The sequence below is a fragment of the Typopeltis vanoorti genome, chromosome 21, assembly GCF_054136105.1.
Source record: "Typopeltis vanoorti isolate ZY-2024b chromosome 21, IOZ_Tvanoo_1.0, whole genome shotgun sequence".
Taxonomy (NCBI): domain Eukaryota; kingdom Metazoa; phylum Arthropoda; class Arachnida; order Uropygi; family Thelyphonidae; genus Typopeltis; species Typopeltis vanoorti.
In genome coordinates, this window is record NC_143569.1 from 30,390,356 (window position 1) to 30,410,045 (window position 19,690).

Consider the following 19,690-nt stretch of genomic DNA (forward strand, 5'->3'; position numbering starts at 1 on the left):
ACAAATAAGAAAAGAGTGATCATTATGGGTGATTTTAATTATGGCAGTATAGACTGGGATGATGAGAAAGCAAGTTTTTGAGGGGGAAACTACCTCAAACAGCATGCAATAGAAGGCATACAAGGATTGAGGGTCTTGGATTTGTGTGTTAAAGCTTAAGTGCTGGGAAAAGCTCATGATAAAAGTTTAATGCAGTGAAAGAGCATTAGGAAATGATTAAAAGTAGTATTTAATGCTTTCAATATTTCATCTCTGTTACAGAGGCATTGTCAGGAAGTACAAAATGATACACAAAAACAGCGCAAAACTAACTAAAACAAATGGACAAAAGACTAGAGTCCTAACCAGGTAAGGGTACCCATAGAGGGTATCTAGTCTAATTAATAATTCTTTGTTTAATATCTTCAGTTTATTTTACCATAATATTGATCTGTCTATAGAACATTTAAATTGTTGTCCAGTGAATAAAATGTAGTAGAAGTAACATCAAGTTCATCCTGATGATACCATAATATATCTTCATTATCTTTGTAATTTTCCTAATTTCTTTGCCCCATCTTACAGTGATGAGTGAGCTTGCACCTGCCTAGCTACAGCACTGCCTCCCACTATAACTCTGACTCCATGTAGGCCAAATGTTATTATTATTATTATTATTATTATTATTATTATTATTATTATTATTATTCAGGCCTCCATGGAGTCAAAAGACTCATCATGGGAGGTCCTTCCTAAGAAACACAAAGTCTATCATACCACTCCTTAAACTCATTGACCGTTCTCACTCTCACCACTCCATCAGGCAATGCATTCCGTGGTTCAACCACCCTCCATGCAAAGAAACCACTCCTCACCCTCTTGCAAACAATTTCCTTTCGTAACTTCCAGGGATGGCCTCTTGTCATCACTCCTTCCTGATGTTCAACCAAGCGAAAGAACTCCCCAGTGTCAACCCTGTAACCACCTCTCAACAGTTTAAAAGTCTCAATCATATCACCTCTCCTTCTTCTATCCACTAAACTCTGCAGTCCACATTCCCTCAGCCGATCCTTATAACTAACATGGTACAGTCCTGAAACTATCTTTGTTATCTGCCTTTGTACCCTTTCCACAGTTAATTTATCCCCTTCAAATACTGGAGACCAAATCTGAGAACAATAGTATAAGTGTGGTCTGATCAGAGACTTATATAATGGAATGATAACCTTTTATCTCTGCAGGTCAGTGTCCTTCTCATTATTGCAGCAATCCTCTATGTTACCTTCACCACCTTTGCAATATGTCCCCTAAATTTCAGGTTTCTATCAATCATCAACCCCAGATCTTTTGTCTCCCCTACTTTCTCCAGTATAACTCCTCCCATAGAGTGTGCAGCATCCCATCGATGTTTCCCAAACCTCAAACCTGCATGTTAATAATAATAATGAAAGGCTGTTGCATAAACTGTAGATTATGAATCGAAATTTGTTGTGAGAGGTATTCACTTATACACGTGCTTAGATCCTGCCCATTCACTGTTTCCATACTCACCACACTGTCAAGCAACACAGTGTTGCTTGACAGTGTGGTGAGTATGGACTGTCAAGCAACACAGTACACTTACTGATTATTCTTAGGCAACTTCCAGGGATGGCCTCTCGTCTACTCCTTTTCCCTTGTATGCTTTAAAAATCTTCTCACATTAATCTCTTAAAAAAATCAACAGTTTTGTCTTAATTAAATAATTCCATATCCTCTTTTGTACTAGGGCTTTGCAATTTGTACGTCTTCAATCTTTCTTTGTATGCAACATTCTAGAAATCTGACACTACCTTAGTTATTCTTCTCTGAACCCTTTAAAAAATATCTCCATCCTCTTGAAAAGTAGATGACCAAATCTGTTTACAGTAAGCCATGTGGTCTGTGTAGTCTGATCAAGGTCTTGTATAGTGAAAGGGTAACCTCACTTTTAAAAATACTCTCATTTTTCCTTGTCATCAGAGATGCGTATTCCTTTGCCATCTATGTAGGTTGCTTCTTTTGGAAAATATGCAAACAGATATATGATATGGCAGTGGGTTCTCCTTTCTCAACTCCTCCTTGCCAATTTTTACACATAGAAAAGCATGAACCTGATGCAGTCCTGCTTAGGCCTCCTGTCTTGTTATGATGCCTTCTCAATTTAGCTACGTGACCTACACCCATTAGGCATATTCCTCCTTTGCCTCAACAATCAACACACAAGAATCCATCTTACTCTGGAAAAAGAGATTAAAATAGTCTATCCTTTTTTAGACACATGAAAAACATGACTTGCAATGTTAAGCTCTCTTTCACAGTATACAGAAAACCTACTCACACAGGCAGATAATATTCAGAAATTAGTGGGGATGCTTAAGAGTTGAAGCTATATAACTACGAGACCTCCACATAGCCTTTAAAGGAATGCAGAGAACTAACCAGGGCTTCTGACCTAATGTCCAGTCCTCATCTTTTCATGGTGCACACTGTTAGGTATCCACCTGAATACTGAATGAATGAGGATGGGCTGGCAATTTGGGATTTAGCTGACCAAATTGTATTCTTATTGGCTTAAACCACAATGTAAAATGATGATACGACATGAAAAAATTTCATGATGGCTGGAGCATCACCTGGTTAAACAAGCTCCCCCCCTCATTGTTTAGCCAGGAAACCAGGGTGAACAGCGAAAAGTCAGCTACTGGAACGAATCCTGAAACACATTCCAACTCAACATCACCAGAGGTCAAGATCGGTACTGTCAACATAAGAAGCCTGAAAGGCAAAGAAATGGAGCTAGCTGAGGAATTGGATAAGTACCAGATCAACATAATAGGGGTAACTGAAACAAAAAAGACAAAAACTGGATTTTTCTAAGCAATAAATATAAATGTTATATTCAGGCAATGACAATCAAGGAAAAGAAGGAGTAGCTTTTATTCAAAACTAAATATGAGGCTAATCTTCTTGAATGGTAGGCAATATCAATTAGAGTGATGTAGGCAAATAACACAATGGGGAACTGGACAATGAGACTTATTTGTGTCTATGGTCCCACAGAAGGTTCTACTAATTTTTTGAGCCTTTAGAGAAAGTAATGACACGATGAAAAAGGAAAAGTTGGTCCTTGTTGTGAATCTAAATAGCAGAGTAGGAAATGATTGTCAGACACAGAAATATTTTGGGAAAATTGGAGAAAAGAGCAAAGCTAATAATAATGGCAAATACCTGTTGAATTTCTGCTCAGGACATGGATTGGTTATTACTAACACAATGTTCCAACACAACTTTGTTTCCTAAAAATGACTTCCCACGATGAGTTTTTTGACTCCATGGAGGCCTGGATAATAATAATAATAATAATAATAATAATAAATGTGCACAAATTCACATTGAGAAAAGATGCAAGGAATAAGAAAAGTCTCATTGACTGTGTTATTGTTGATAGCGATGTTTTCTTACTTGTGCAGGACCAATAGAGTGTACAGAGGATTTGAAATTGGAAATAATCAGCCTTTAGTCTTAGGCTGGATAAAATTGAATTTCTTATTAAAAAGAACATGTAAGAAAATTTAAACCAAATAATACTTAAGCAGCTCTCAGATGTGAACTGTAGACTAAAATGCATAAACATTATTCAAGAAAAAAAGAGTTTGAGAACAGAGACCAAACCTTGGAGATTCAATGGCAAATCATGAAGAAAACATTGATTGATTCAGCCAGAGAGGCATGTGGTGAGGTTGTATGCAAGGATAGAAAAATCAGAACTCCATGATGGACACAAGAAGTTAAAGAGGCAGTAAAGGAAAAGGAAAAAGCATATTAAAAGTTCTTGGCAAATAAGTCAGCTTGTGCTCTTAGAGAATACAGAGACAATGTAAGAAAGCTAAACTGTGTAAAACTAGCTAAAAGAAAGTCTTGGCAAGAACGTAGAAAATAAATATTGAGAAGGTGGCGAGATATTCTGGAGGTTGTTGAAAAAGCTCAGAAATTATTATTATTATTATTATTATTATTATTACAGGCAGCTCCAAGGAGTCCGTAGACTCATTGAGGGAGGCCCGACATCATGTTAAGAACAACTATTCAACATTCACACAGTATCTATCATACTTCTCCTTGAACTCATTTACAGTCGTGGCACCCACAACAGATTCCAGCAGCTTATTTCACTCATTTGTGAAATAGGAGTGGAGCGGAGTGGCGCTAGCGTCGCCGTAGCACGTGGCGGTGAATTTGAGCTGTGCAGAAGAAAGTGATTTTTAATCGGTGAATAGTCCGCTTTTTTCCCCGTTTTTCTACGTTTTTGAGTGCTAAATTGTTTCTCTGAATACGAGTGTACTTCAGTGGTTGTTTTTTGGAAGTTAGTTGCTGTCGCGATACAATATATGTTGGTACCGTCGGAATCGAACGCGTAACGGTGGAAGACAAAACGAAGCTAAGTTACTGTATTTAGTTATATTTCATTTATTTAATTATATTTAGTGCTTAAATGTTCTGATGTTTGTACTTTTTTCCCCTCTTATTTATTAATTGAATAATTATTAAACATTACGCTACTCGGCAGTAAGGAATGATGGTGGATTCGGCAGCAGTCGCAAGTGGCGTAACGCCAAGTCCTCCGCCATTTAAGAACTCAATTATTAGCAATATCATAAGGGACTTTGTGGCATGCAGTACTTGCGGCATGTATGCTTCTCAGGAATTACATATGTGGCTTGTTAAAGAGAGTGGAGAGCGTATGTGCGCAAAATGCAGGCAGTTGGAGGAAATAAGTACATTAGATATATCGATATCCGACTTTGTTGCTCCAGGAACGTAGAATGAATGTAGGAAGACAAGTAGTATGATAGGAGCGAATGAGAAAATAATAGTTGATAGTGTGGAAGGTGTGAGTGACTGTGGAAGTTTAGGAGATGGTTTTGTATGGGAGAGTGAATTTAGATTAAGAGTGACTGACCTGCAGAGGGAGATAGATGAGTTGAAAGAGGAGGTGGAATGTCTAGTGAATGAGAGCAGAAGTATGAAAGATAAGATTAGGAGAATGGAAGAGATAAATGCAAGGCGAATCAGAGTAGGAGAGAGAGAGAATTTAAGGAGTATGAGTGAGAGGTATGGGGGTGCTAGAAGAGGAGAGAATGGAAACAGTAGAAGAGAGGGAATGAGAGAGAGAGAGGTATGGGAATGCTAGCAGACGAGAGGATGGAAACAGTAGGAGAGACGGAATGAGAGAGAGATATGGAAGTGCTAGAAGAGGAGAGAATGGAAATGGTAGGAGAGATGGAATGAGAGAGAGGTATGGGAATGCTAGAAGACGAGTGGATGGAAACAGTAGTAGGAGAGACAGAATGAGAGAGGGATATGGAAGTGCTAGAAGTGGAGAAAATGGAAACAGTAGGAGAGAGGGAATGAGAGAGATGTATGGGAGTGCTAGAAGAGGAGAGAATGGAAACAGTAGAAGAGAGAGGTATGGCAATGAAAGAAGAGGAGAGAATGGAAACAATAGGAGTGAGGGAATGGTAAGAGGTATAATGTATGGCGACTCAATGATCCGTGGTGTTCAAGATAGGATGCGTGAGGAGTGTTTGCCAGGAGGAACAATAGAAAGGGTGGCTATGGCAATTAAGAGAGGTGAAAGGGTGGATGAGATGATTGTGATGATAGGAACGAATGACTTGAGTGGTAATGTAAGTCGGGCAGCGAGAGATATGAGATTTTTGCTTGAGACTGTACGGAAGAAGACAGAGAGAGGAAAAATAGTGTGCGTGTTGCCTAGGTATGATAATGATGAGCTGAGCAGAAGAGCGGTGATATTGAATGGCATAATAGCGAGAATGTGTGACAAGAGAGGACTGGTATATGTGGATGCTTGGAGTGCGTTTGAGGAAAGAGAGGAGTTGTATGCGAGAGACCGTTTACATTTGAATGAGGAAGGATGTAGGCATCTGGAGAGATTGCTGTTCTGAACGAGTCAGTGTGTCCCAGGGAGGATGATAGCAGGGGTGGCCTCTTGTGGGAATGGATACTTGGGAGAAGGGAGACAATGTCAGGTAACACTGAGCCCAGTGGAGTCTAGAAGGGATAAGGCTGGGTATAGAAACAATGGCATTTATATGCTGTATACTAATGCCAGGAGTATCCGGAATAAGGGAGAGAAATTGGTGGCGCAGATAGCATCAGCCTGGCCAAATATTATTGCGATCACTGAGACGTGGTTGACAGAACGGGAATATAAAAACAGAAATAGAAGTCGCTGGGTATAGCATTTTTCATCAGGATAGGAGGGGAGAGTGTGGTGGTGGGGTGCTGCTTATGATAAGTGATGACCTATGTCGTCTAAGAGTGGAGAATTTGGAAGGAAGTGAGACAAATGATTTTGAGAGCGTATGGTGTGAGGTAGGCAAGACAGGATATTTAGTGGGGTGTTGCTACAGACCTAGGAGCACAGAGGATGGGGACCAGGAGATGTTTAGACAGCTAAGTTTGGCAAGTGCAAGAAGAATGATTGTTATGGGAGATTTTAACTTCAGTAGTATAAATTGGAGAGAGGAAGATGCATGTAACAATAGGGGAATGGAATTTCTAGAATTCTTGAGGGACAAATGTCTTAGGCAACATGTAACAGAGGGAACAAGAGGTTAAAAAATTTTGGATTTGGTTATAGCATCAGAAGAGTTGATAATAACTGAGTTGACGTCTCTCCCACCAGTTGGAGAGAGTGACCATATGGTGTTGACATGGAAAATGAATAGACATGCAGGAGTATCAAAGAGACGGGAACTTATGTGGAATTATAAGGCAGGTGATGATAATAGTCTTAGACGTCAACTTCGGGAAGTTTCATGGAGGGAGGAATTGGACGGCCGGGATATCACCAGTGCGTGGAAAATTGTGAAAGAATATTTGTTATCAGCAATGGTAAGTTGTATACCTCGAGTGAAGAAGAGGGCACAATTTGGAGTAAAGTGGTGACAAACAATTAAACAGGAACTGCATGCGAAAAAGAGGCTATGGAAGAGATATAAGGAGACAGGTGAAGAGAGGATGGGTGAAGAATATAAGACACAGGCCAGAAGAGTGACTTGTTTGGTAAGGAAAGCGAAACTGGAATATGAGAGGAGATTGGCCCTAAGATCCAAAGAAAATCCTAGGGAATTTTTTAGCTATGTGGCCAGTAGGAGGAGAAATGACTGTGGAAGAATGATATTGTGGAATAAAAATGGGAATAGAGTGACTGATGCAGAGGACAGTGGAATTGTTCAATGAACACTTTATTGGAGTATTTCATCCTAGAGGAGTCAGTTTTAATGCTAGAGGGATAGGACTGGTACGAGGTCTGGAGGTACAGGAGGAGAGTGTGTTTCAGATACTGAGTACTCTGGATGTCAGTAAAGCTGTGGGACTGGATGGTATTTCGCCACGAGTTTTGAGAGAATGTGCTAGGGAACTGACAGTGCCTTTAACGTGGCTTTACAATGAAAGTCTGGCTTTGGCAAAGGTGCCCAGGGAATGGAAGGAAGGTAAGATAGTGCCATTGCATAAGGGTGGTAACAGACTGGAAGTGTCTAATTATAGGCCAGTCTGTGTGTCATCAGTAGTTGTTAAGATCTTGGAGAAAGTAGTGATGGACCGTGTACAGCATTGGGCAGATGAGGGTAATGTTATCTGTGAGAATCAACATGGATTTGTGAAAGGACGCTCTTGTTTTAGCAATATGCTAGCCTTTTATAATAAAGTTACAAGAGCATTAGATGAGGGAAAGGCATATACTGCAATTTTCTTAGACTTGGCGAAGGCATTTGACAGGGTGCCACATGATAAGCTGATATTTAAGTTGCAGCACATGGGTCTGAATGTCAGATTGGTCAACTGGATTCAGGATTGGCTGTCTGATAGGTATCAGAGAGTTGTGTATGGTGGAGCAGTTTCCAGGAGGCAGAGGGTTACAAGTGGGGTCTCACAGGGCTCAGTACTAGGACCTATATTGTTTAACCTTTATATCAATGACATAGCCAGTGGATTGCAGGGGGATATTCAGTTGTTTGCGGATGATGCGAAGCTGGGAAGGATTATTAGTAATAGTGCAGATCTGGTAGCCCTGCAAGAGGATTTAAATAAGCTAGATAGATGGGCAAATGAATGTGGGTGTCAGTTTAATGCAGCAAAATGTAAGGTCTTGAGGTTTGGGAAACATCGATGGGATGCTGCATACTCTATGGGAGGAGTTATACTGGAGGAAGTAGGGGAGACAAGAGATCTGGGGTTGATGATTGATAGAAACCTGAAGTTTAGGGGACATATTGCAAAGGTGGTGAAGGTAACACAGAGGATTGCTGCTATTATGAGAAGGACACTGACCTGCAGAGATAAGAGGGTTATCATTCCGTTGTATAAGTCTCTGATCAGACCATACTTGGACTATTGTTCTCAGATTTGGTCCCCAGGATTTGAAGGGGATAAATTAACTGTGGAAAGGATACAAAGACGGATGACAAAGATGGTTTCAGGACTGTACAAGAATAGTTATAAGGATCGGCTGAGAGAATGTGGACTGCAGAGTTTGGTGGATAGAAGAAGGAGAGGTGATATGATTGAGACTTTTAAACTGTTGAGAGGTGGTTACAGGGTTGACACTGGGGAGTTCTTTCGCTTGGTTGATCAGCCGGAAGGAGTGATGACAAGAGGCCATCCCTGGAAGTTACGAAAGGAAACTGTGAGCAAGAGGGTAAGGAGTGGTTTCTTTGTGTGGAGGGTGGTTGAGCCGTGGAATGCATTGCCTGATGGAGTGGTTGGAGCGAGAACGGTCAGTGACTTTAAAGAGTGGTATGATAAACTTTGTGTTTCTCAGGGGGGGACCTCCCCTCGATGAGTCTTGACAGACTTTATATCTTAGGAAGGACCTCCCTCGATGAGTCTTTTGACTCCTTGGAGGCCTGAATAATAATAATAATAATAATAATTTACCACTCTCCAAGTAAAAATCCTAGCTCTAACACCCCTGCTAACCACACTCTTACCAAGCTTCCATGGATGGCCCCTAGTCCTCCCACTACCAGTCCTATTCTCAAAAATATCTTCTGAATTGATCTTATAGAAACCCTTCAGTAATTTGAATGTCTCAATCATATCACCCCTTTTCCGCCTATCAACCAATTTCTGCAGCCCACAAATCTTCATCCTGTTCTCATAAGGTTCATTCCATAGTCCTGCTATTATCTTGGTCACTCATCTCTGGATCCTCCCCATCGAGAGGAAACCCTGGCGCCCATATCTGGGCACAGTAGTCTAGATGGGGTCTTATCAAGGCTCGATACAGAGGAACAATAACCTGTTTGTCTCTGCTCGTTGAAGTGTTTTTCAGCAACCAAGTGATTTGATGAGCTGATTTTGCCGCTTTTGCGATGTGTCCCCGAAACTTCAACTCCCTATCCACCAACACTCCGAAATCCCTGGCCTCCTCAGTCTCCTGGAGTACAGTTCCACCAATGTAGTATACTACTGCTAATCTTTTCACCCCAAAATGCATAACCTTACATTTTGTCACATTAAATTGACATTCATTCTCCTTAGCTCAGTCCTCCAAACTATCCAAATCATCCTGCAAAATTTTGACATCATGTGCATTCACTATTGCTCTACCTAACTTTGCATCATCAGCAAACAAATGAATAGTTCCTTTCGGATCCTTTCCTATATCAAATTAAATAGTAGTGGTCCAAGAACAGAACCCTGTGGCACACCACTAGTCACAAGCCATCTTTTGGACTCAACTCCTGAATGAACCACTCTCTGGTATCTCTCCATCAACCACCCTCCTATCCATCTCACTAACCCTATATCCATTCTCATATGCAGCAGTTTACTGATTAGAATTCCATGTGGTATCCTATCAAAGGCTTTAGCAAGGTCCAGTAGAATCACTGTAAACCCGTTACCCTTATCCAGTTCAGCCGTCACTGTGTTATAGCACATGAGCAAGTTACTGAGGCATGATCTACCCTTCACTCCCCCATAATATGCTGATTGGCCGGTGATTTTCAACAGCAGTGTTGGAACCTCCTTTCTGCAGTGGAACTATTTTCCCCTCTTTCCACCCCCCTTGGGACAAACCCATACCCGAGACTCAAATGAAACAAAATGGTCAAAGGCACTGACAATTCTTTAGCCTCGTCTCGTACGACACGAGCTGGTATACCATCCAATCCCGCAGATGAGTTGACATTGAGGTTTTGTAATAGACTATTCACCTCCACTTCATTCACGTATAAGTTATTTATTCTTCCATTTCTACAATGTCACCACATGAATGATATACTCTTGCAAAGTCTCACTCAGTAATTCTAATACATCAACTGATTCGGTTACCTCCCTACCATCGGCATTCTTTAAAATCAATCTGCCATATACATTTTTTCTTTTACTTGCAACATATCGAAAAAATTGTTTGGGATTCTCTTTAGCCTACATGGCTAATTTCTTTCATAATCCACTTTTGCTTTTCTTACCACACTTGTTACCCTTCTGGCCTGGGCTTTATACCGTTCATGTGCCTGCAGGTCACCTTTCTCCTTAAATTCCCTCCACAGTTGTTTCTTTTTTATCAGCTCAAGCTTAATGGAGTCATTCATCCATTTAATCCCTACTTGATTTATTATTCAGACTCTAGGTATACAGTCAGCTATTGCCGCCTGAAAAATCTTCTTAACCACCTCCCATGCACTATCAACATCTAGCCCTTGCAGTTTTACATGCCATGGTACTGAACGAATCAAACTCCTAAGCTTGTCATACTTACCAGCTCGATAATTCCACATGTACCCATTCTTTATTGTAAATTTCACACCTTTAGCCACCTCCCAAGTCAAGACCCTATGATCACTCTCACTAATTGGTGGCAATGTGGTCATATTCGATACAGCCAAATCCTCAGATGCAATTATTAGGTCAAGAACTCTCTGACCACTAGTATTTTCCATTACATGCTGTCGCAGATAGCTATCCCTTAATAACCGCATAAAACCCAATTCCTTCCTCCCATGTGTCCTCTTCCCCCCCCCCAATCAATGTTACCATAGTTAATCTCCCATAATAATTACCCTCCTTCCACTCATTTGTTATATTTGCTTATGCATACTATCTCCACCATCTATTCCATCACCTGGTCTATAGCCGCACCCAACTGTATATTTAGTTCTGCTAATTTCAATCTCACACCAAATAGCCTCAAATCTGCTCTTTTCTCTATCCTGCAATTCAACTTCTATTCTCCGTGGATGCAGCTCATCAGTTATCATCAATAATACTCCTCTCCCCATTTTATTCTCCCTGTCATTCCTGAACACACTATATACCTCACATTCAATCCCACTAACTATATCATTTCAGTCAGCCATGTTTCACTAATGCCAATAACCTGTGGTCTGAAAGTGCCAACAAAGGCCAAAAATTCTTCCTTCTTGTTCCTAATACTCCTAGCATTTGTATACATGAATTGCAGACCCCCTTTAGCCCCATCCCTACCTTGATGCCTTATACTAACTATCCCATTCTGATTTGTTGTCCTTATTTGCTCGGGCATATTATACTCATTCATACACTCAACTTCCTCCCTAAGATCTGCATATCTACTCCCCTCCCCTTAATAAATCTAGTTTTACCCTGATTCTGCACATCCACTTCATTCAACAACACTTTTTCAAGTCTCCTAACACCGAATCCATTCAAATGCAAACCATCCATCTTATATAGATCCTTTCACCCATCAAACTCACTCCACACATCCACAAATTCCACACCACTCATCATGCATAACCCACTCATAAAGTCATTTGCAATTACGGCCCTCCTTCTAAACTCTTCACTGTCATACCGTGGCAAAAGCCTAATCATCCTAACTCTCTCACTCTTTTCTTTTGCTACCTCAAACAATTCATTCAAGTCCTCTATCATTTCCATTTTATCTCCTTTCAAATCATTCATACCTGCCACCACTATAATTTCTTTCAACCTTTGTTTTTGCTCCCTAATAGACGTACTTACATCCTTAATGGTCACACCAGGTTGGTACGATTTTGTCAAATTCTCTACCATCACACCTTGTACTAACGAATCTCCATACAGCACTGGCTCCTTCATTTTGTTTACATTCACAATCATACTCTTATTTTTCCTTCCATACTTTTTTTTTATTGGCTGGTACACTCGGTAGACATTTGTGCATGCGCTCCAGCTGCCGCTTTGCTCTATGTATCGCTCCACTCAATCATCTTTTTTATTATCTATTAAACCATTAATTTGATCTATATTAATACCTTCATTCACACTTTCTACATTCACGCTGTCACAGCTCTCTGGTATAACCCCGCAATTTCTTACCATAATCGCTATTTTTTACATTCTGAGATTTGACAAAAATATCACACTCGCGACCTGAAATACACTTTAATTCCTCATTTTCCTTACATTTTCTACACACATTTACTCCATTATCATCATCTAACCATACTCCAACCGCTCTCCGCAACATACATTTCGCAGATAGTACACTGAATAATCTCCTTTATGTTACCATTATTGAACAAAGATGGTGAACCATTATTACTAGCCGCCATTTTCCTTCTTACCGGGGCCATGTGCGCTTCTATTGTATTTTCTCAAATTAATAATTGAAACACGTAGTACCCCTTTTGATAGAGTGCCTCATGATAAGTTGACAGTCAAACTAGAGCAGATGGGGTTGGATATTAGATTAGTGCATTGGATTGGAGACTGGCTATCTGATAGGTATCAACAAGTTGTGTATGGGGGTGCAATATCCAGGAAAAGGAAAGTCACTAGTGGAGTGCCTCAGGGATCTGTTTTAGGGCCATTACTATTTAACTTGTATATTAATGATATTGGCGAAGATTTGGATGGAGATATTCAGTTGTTTGCAGATGATGCAAAGTTGGGAAGAACCATAAAGAGTAGTGAAGATGTTGTGGCCTTGCAAGAAGACTTGAATAAATTGAGTGATTGGGCAAGCAAATGGGGGTGTGAGTTCAATGTTGCAAAATGTAAGGTTTTAAAATTTGGAAAACAAAGATGGGATGCAGAATTTATGCTTGGTAAGAATATATTGTTGGAAGTAGAGGAAATAAGAGATCTGGGAGTGATAGTGGATAAAGATCTAAAATTTAGGGGTCACATCGCCAAAATTGTGAAGACAACACAAAGACTTCTGGGAATGATGAGGAGGACACTGACGTGTAGAAGTAGGGAGATTCTTGTTCCATTGTATAAGGCTTTGATTAGGCCACACATGGACTATTGTGCCCAGATTTGGTCACCTGGTTTTCAGAAGGATGAGGAGATGTTGGAAAGGGTCCAAAGGCGACTGACTAAGGTAGTTTCTGACCTCTGGAATGTCGAGTATGAGGAAAGATTGAAAAGATGTAATTTGCAGAGACTAGTGGAGAGAAGGAAGAGGGGAGATATGATAGAGACCTACAAGTTGGTAAGGGGTTGCTATAGGATCAATGGTGGAGAAGTTCTACAGCGAATAGTGGGAGATCAGGGGAGAACCAGAGGTCATCCCTGGAAACTGTATAAAGAGGGTGTGAGTAGGGGAGTGAGAGGCAGGTTTTTTTCGTGCAGAGTTGTGAATGATTGGAATGCCTTGCCTGAGAGTGTGGTGTCTGCAAGGAGTTTGAATGTGTTTAAGACCCGGTATGATGAGATGTGTGTGAGATAAAAGGACCTCCTAGATGAGTCTTTGACTCCATGAGGTCTTGTTTAATAATAATAATAATAATAATAATAATAATAATAATAATAATAATAATAATAACACCAAAAACACACAAACAGACACACTAAGATATGAAAAGCAAACAAAACTACATAATATTCCAGCAAAATTGTCAATGATAACTTAAAATAACACATCTTATCAGGAGCTCTCAACAAATACTACAGACCACGAGTCCCTCTAGCGGATTCCCAAATGGAGGAAAGAGTGCTGTAAAAGTAATTAGAGATGATAAAGGTGACATAAAAATGGAGAAAAAGATATCCTTGATGTATGGAGTAATTATTATTATTATTAGTGGTGGTAGTAGTAGTATTGACATTTGACCTCCATGGAGTCAGAGACTCATCATGGGAGGTACTGACTATTACATACAATGCTCATCCAACTGCATCTTAAACTGATTCAATATGTCCACATCCATAACACACTCAGACAATGCATTCCACTCACCAACCGCCCTCCATGCAAAGAACCTGCTTCTCACACTCTCCTTATACAGTTTCCAGCAACGGCCTCTTGTTCTACTCCCCTCTCCCATTCTGTGAAAAATCTCTTCCATGTCTACCTGATAACAACCCCTGACCAGCTTATATGTCTCAATCATATCCCCCCCCCCTCTTCCTCCTATTCATGAGGCTCTGCAATTTACATTCTCTATCTGTCCTCGTACTCCACATTCCAAAGACTACTGACTACCTTTGTGAATTTTCTCTGTACCCTTTCCAACATATCCTCGTCAGCATGAAAACTCGGTGACCAAATCCGTGCAGAATAATCCATATGAGGCCTGATCAAGGCCTTATACAATGGAATCATAACCTCTCTATTTCTGCATGCCTGGGTTCTCCACATCATTGCCATTATTCGATGTGATGTCTTCATAACTTATGCAATGTGGCCCCTGAATTTCAGGTCCTTGTCCACCATCACTCCTAGATCTGTCATCTCCCCTACTTCTGTTAAAGTTTCCCCACCAAGTGTATACTTTGCATCCCATCGTTGCTTACCAAATCTCAAAACCTTACACTTGGCAACATTGAACTGAGAGTTCCACTTACCTGCCCATTCATGCAATCTATTCAAGTCCTCTTGTAAGGCATTAACATCAGCCTGACTGTGCATTTCTCTCCCCAGTTTTGCATCATCCACAAACAGCTGGATATCACTAGTTAAACTCAACCCAATATCATTAACATACCAATTAAACAACAATGGCCCCAAAACTGACCCCTGCGGCACACACTGGTGACCTTTCTATTTCGAGATACTGCACCCGCATATACAACTTTCTGATAATTATCCGACAATCTTTGAAAAATTGCTAAATGAAACAATCAGTGACAGCACAGTGATAAAAAAACAATGAACAGGCATGCAATCAGGAATGCTTATCCATACTTGAAGTAGAAAATGCCATCAAAAACCTGAAATGTCGAAAGGCAGCTGGGGTAGATGATATTTGACCAGAAATGCTCAAGTATGGAAGTGTAAAAGTCATTCAGTGGCTGCACTGCATAGTTCAGAAGGCCTGGACAAAGGGACAAATTGCAGACGATTGGATTAGAGCTCTCGTAGTACCCGTATATAAAAAGGGAAATAAAACTGAATGTGAGTATTACAGTGGTATTTTCTACTGAGTGTTCCTGGTAAGATGCAAGTATTATTATTATTATTATTATTATTATTATTATTATTATTCAGGCCTCCATGGAGTCAAAAGACTCATCGTAGGAGGGCCTTCCTAAGAACATAAAGTCTGTCAAGATTCATCGAGGGGAGGTCCCCCTAAGAAACATAAAGTCTATCATACCACTCCTTAAACTCATTGACCATTCTCACTCTCTCCACTCCATCAGGCAATGCATTCCACGGTTCAACCACCCTCCACGCAAAGAAACCACTCCTCACCCTCTTGCTCACAGTTTCCTTTCGTAACATCCAGGGATGGCCTCTTGTCATCACTCCGTCCTGGTGTTCAACCAAGTGAAAGAACTTATGCTGGAGAAATAGTTGAAAGGATTATGGAGGGGAAGCTTGGTGAAGAACAAGCTGAAATCAGGCCAAATAGATTCAGGATCGGATTTTCACTTTATGACAAATAGTTAAGAAATCGTGGGAATATAACAAAATCTGTATTTAAGTTTTGTAGACCTGAAAAGGCATATGACAAGGTGCCAAAGGAAAAGCTATTCAAAAGGCTACAGTTATATGGTGTCAATGGGGCATTATATTAAGGAATACTTAATCTTTATTTGAGTTGTGAGTCAGCAGTTAGAATTGAAGGAAGTACAGGAAGATGGTTTGATGTTAAATCTGGTATCAGACATGAATGTACATTACCCCCCCCCCCCACCCTCTGTTATTCATTATCTATATGGATCAAATTATGAAGGAATGGCATTAAGCCTGATATCAAAATTGGAGATGTTAATCTTTGCTCTTTACTTTATGCAGATAATGTTATACTTTTAAATAAATCCAGTACAAGTCTGCAAGATTCCCTGACTAAATTGAATAACTGTTGTAATAAATTTGATATGAAAATCAGCAATAACAAGACCAAGACAATGATATTTACTGATGTTTGGGTAGTTATTTAAAGGAAATACTGATCTTGAGAACATCCCAGCAGCCAAGAACACCTATCCCAGCCCACTAGGGGCATTGTTTTAGTACTTTAGACTTAACCTTTGTTGTTTCTTTTTCCTCTTCAGCCATACTTACCCTATATAGTGCATGTGTACATATCAATTTATTCCTTGTTCCCTGAGGATGGCAATTTGACTTTGCTGAAATATTGGAAGTATTAATTAAAAGTTTTTCTAATTAATATATAGTTATACGTTGTTAATTTCCTTAAATAATACCATTACCTTCATATACAATCTCTATCATTCAATAATGTTGCCAAATATTTTATGCATATAAAATTTGTCCCAACTTTGCAAATGATGCAAAGTTGGGACGAACCATAAAGAGTAGTGAAGATGTTGTGGCCGCCTTACAAGAAAACTTGAATAAATTTAGTGATTGGGCATGGAAATGGGGATGTGAGTTCAATGTCGCAAAATGTAAGGTTTCAAAATTTGGAAAACAAAGATGGGATGCAGAATTTATGCTTGGTGAGAATATATTGTTGGAGGTAGAGGAAATAAGAGATCTGGGGGTTATAGTGGATAAGGATCTAAAATTTAGGGGACACATCGCCAAAATTGTGAAGACAACACAAAGGCTTCTAGGAATGATGCGGAGGACACTAACGTGTAGAAGTAGGGAGATTCTTGTTCCGTTGTATAAGGCTTTGATTAGGCCTCACATGGACCATTGTGACCAGATTTGGTCACCTGATTTTCATAAGGAATTAAGAGATGTTGGAAAGGGTCCAAAGGCGACTGACTAAGGTAGTTTCTGACTTTCTGGAATGTCGAGTATGAGGAAAGATTGAGAAAATGTAATTTGCAGAGTCTGGTGGACAGGAGGAAGAGAGAGGAGATATGATAGAGACCTACAAGTTGGTAAGGGATTGTTATAGGATCAATGGTGGAGAAGTTCTTCAGAGAATAGTGGGAGATCAGGGGAGAACCAGAGGTCATCCCTGGAAACTGTATAAAGAGGGTGTGAGTAGGGGAGTGAGAGGCAGGTTTTTTTTTGTGCAGAGTTGTGAATGATTGGAATGCCTTGCCTGAGAGTGTGGTGTCTGCAAGGAGTTTGAGTGTGTTTTAGACATGGTATGATGAGATGTGTGTGTGATAAAAAGGACCTCCCAGATGAGTCTTTGACTCCTTGAGGTCTTGGGGTAATAATAATAATAATAATAAATGCTGATCAGAATGTGAATACCCACTTATGATAAAGAAAGGTAATTATCTTCTTTTGTTTTTTTATAATCTGTTAATAGTTAATTTTTTTTTTTTTTGTAAGAAAAAAATATAACATCTAACTGTTCACTTTTTTTATAGGAGTTAAGCCTGTGCAGCATTATTTGGAATATGCAAAAATATCAAAAATTATTATTATTTTTGCAGATCTTCCAGTCAACCATGAACATCATGAATATATAAATCTTTATAGAAAGAAGATAAATGAAGGTATATTTCCTAAATATCGGTATCAGGAATTAAGTGCTCCAGTTTCACATCAAGTTGCCAAAGCAAAGATCCCCCATGACTGATGGGAATTACCAATGGAATGATTATAAAAATTTTGTAGTCATAGCAATGTACAAAAACCTTGTGTTTTGTTTTGATTATGACCAACTCTTGCTCTTAAAGATTATTAAAAATGCATGCCACAAAAAAACAAAACAAAAAAAATCCAGGTTTCATTTATTGCTGTAGTGTTCAAGATGACTTAACTGCTATATTTTAATATAGTAGATTTAAGCTTGTTGATTCTAGGTTAATTTGATTATACACCTCTCATTCTTGAAAATTTTTTCACTTGGTTATACTAAAAGTTAATTATGCCAAGAAATTATATTCTTGGTTTCATCCTTTATCCAAGTGTAAGCAAACAAAGTTTGCACATGAAGTAACTTGACAACTGGGCTAATTGTATATAGAGGCTGATTACTTGTATATGAGAAATATGACTTTTGCATTTCTTCAATCTTGGTATCTCTTTGAGTCTGGCTCCCATTGATGCGACCTCAGTAAAGTTTGAAACTGGTCTGGGTAGTGGCCCTTCCCATGAAGACACGTATAATGCATAGCGTTATACGTATCTGTAAGGATATGTGCCTTGCATTATGGGATACTAAGGCAATTGATGTCGAGTCATTAGCCTCTATATACAAGTAGCCCAGTCAAGAAGTTACTTCACATGCAAACTTTGTTTGCTTACACTTAAAAACATGAAAACAAGAATATAATTTCTTGGCATCTCTAACTTTCACCTCCCATTCTTATACACAAATTAAATTTGTATTTCCATTCTCAAATTTGTTTGTAACTTGATTATTATATATTTTCTATAATAATTATATATGAACCTTGTGAATCCATGGAGACCTGATAAATAAGTAGTAATAAAAAATTTATGCTCAGCAAGAAGTAACTGAGAAACATAAATTCTGCTCATCTGAAGTTTCAGATGTACCAAAGGTTTTTAAAATAGTTTTGAAAATTTCATATCACAAGTTTCACATCTGCATACATCTTCTGATATAGATCTTACTCCAATATTTGATAAGTCTTGTAAATAGCCACTTTCTTAATATCCATCATTTTTCTGTGTTCTAAACAAATTCAGTAATGATGGCCTACTTGAATCTTCATTGTTCTGTATTCTGTACTTTTAGAAAAGACATACTGGCAGTGTTGAAATAAAAATACCATATCCATTGCAGGCAGGAATATTTGATTAGTTTGTTACTTTATTTATAATATTCATTATACACGATGTTTCAAATGAAAGTACCCCTATATTCAGAATAATCTGTAGAGAGAACCAGTAGATGAAATATCCCCAAACTTGATAGATACCCTAACCAGATCATAGGGAAGAGATTTTGACAATAAAAAAATTACTGATATATGAAATATGCCGCTGTGAGCAGGAGAAAATTACATTAATATGAACTGGATAGAATGTGATTTTGAAATGATTTAAAGTCAATGACAGACAAGTTTAATTTGTCATTTAAGACAAATTTAATTATGTTTATTTCTCTCATTTCATAAAATAATGTAATACAGAAAACACATCACACAGAGTTGGCATGCTGCAAAGAGCTGTCAGAGAGATCTGGATGATGGAGTGACATTCAATTGTTTACAGTGGAACATGTGTTTTGCACATGGTATATGATTTTTGCCTTTCGAATCTGCCAGGTGAAGAACTTTTCTCCAATACCCTAAAGTCAAAAGGGCCTAAAGTCTTGTGAATGCAGTGGCCATT

At 39.1% G+C, this 19,690-nt stretch overlaps 1 protein-coding gene across 1 annotated transcript in view; it reads left to right on the top strand.

The window, feature by feature from the left end:
- The window catches only part of LOC150094695 (platelet-activating factor acetylhydrolase 2, cytoplasmic-like), a 205,999-nt gene extending 188,036 nt beyond the window's left edge, over positions 1 to 17,963 (top strand). The window contains exon 8 of the mRNA XM_090411635.1: positions 17,818 to 17,963. Within this exon, the coding sequence (XP_090267761.1) occupies positions 17,818 to 17,963 (146 nt within the window). The remainder of the gene's footprint in view (positions 1 to 17,817) is intronic.
- Positions 17,964 to 19,690: the final 1,727 nt, after the last annotated feature.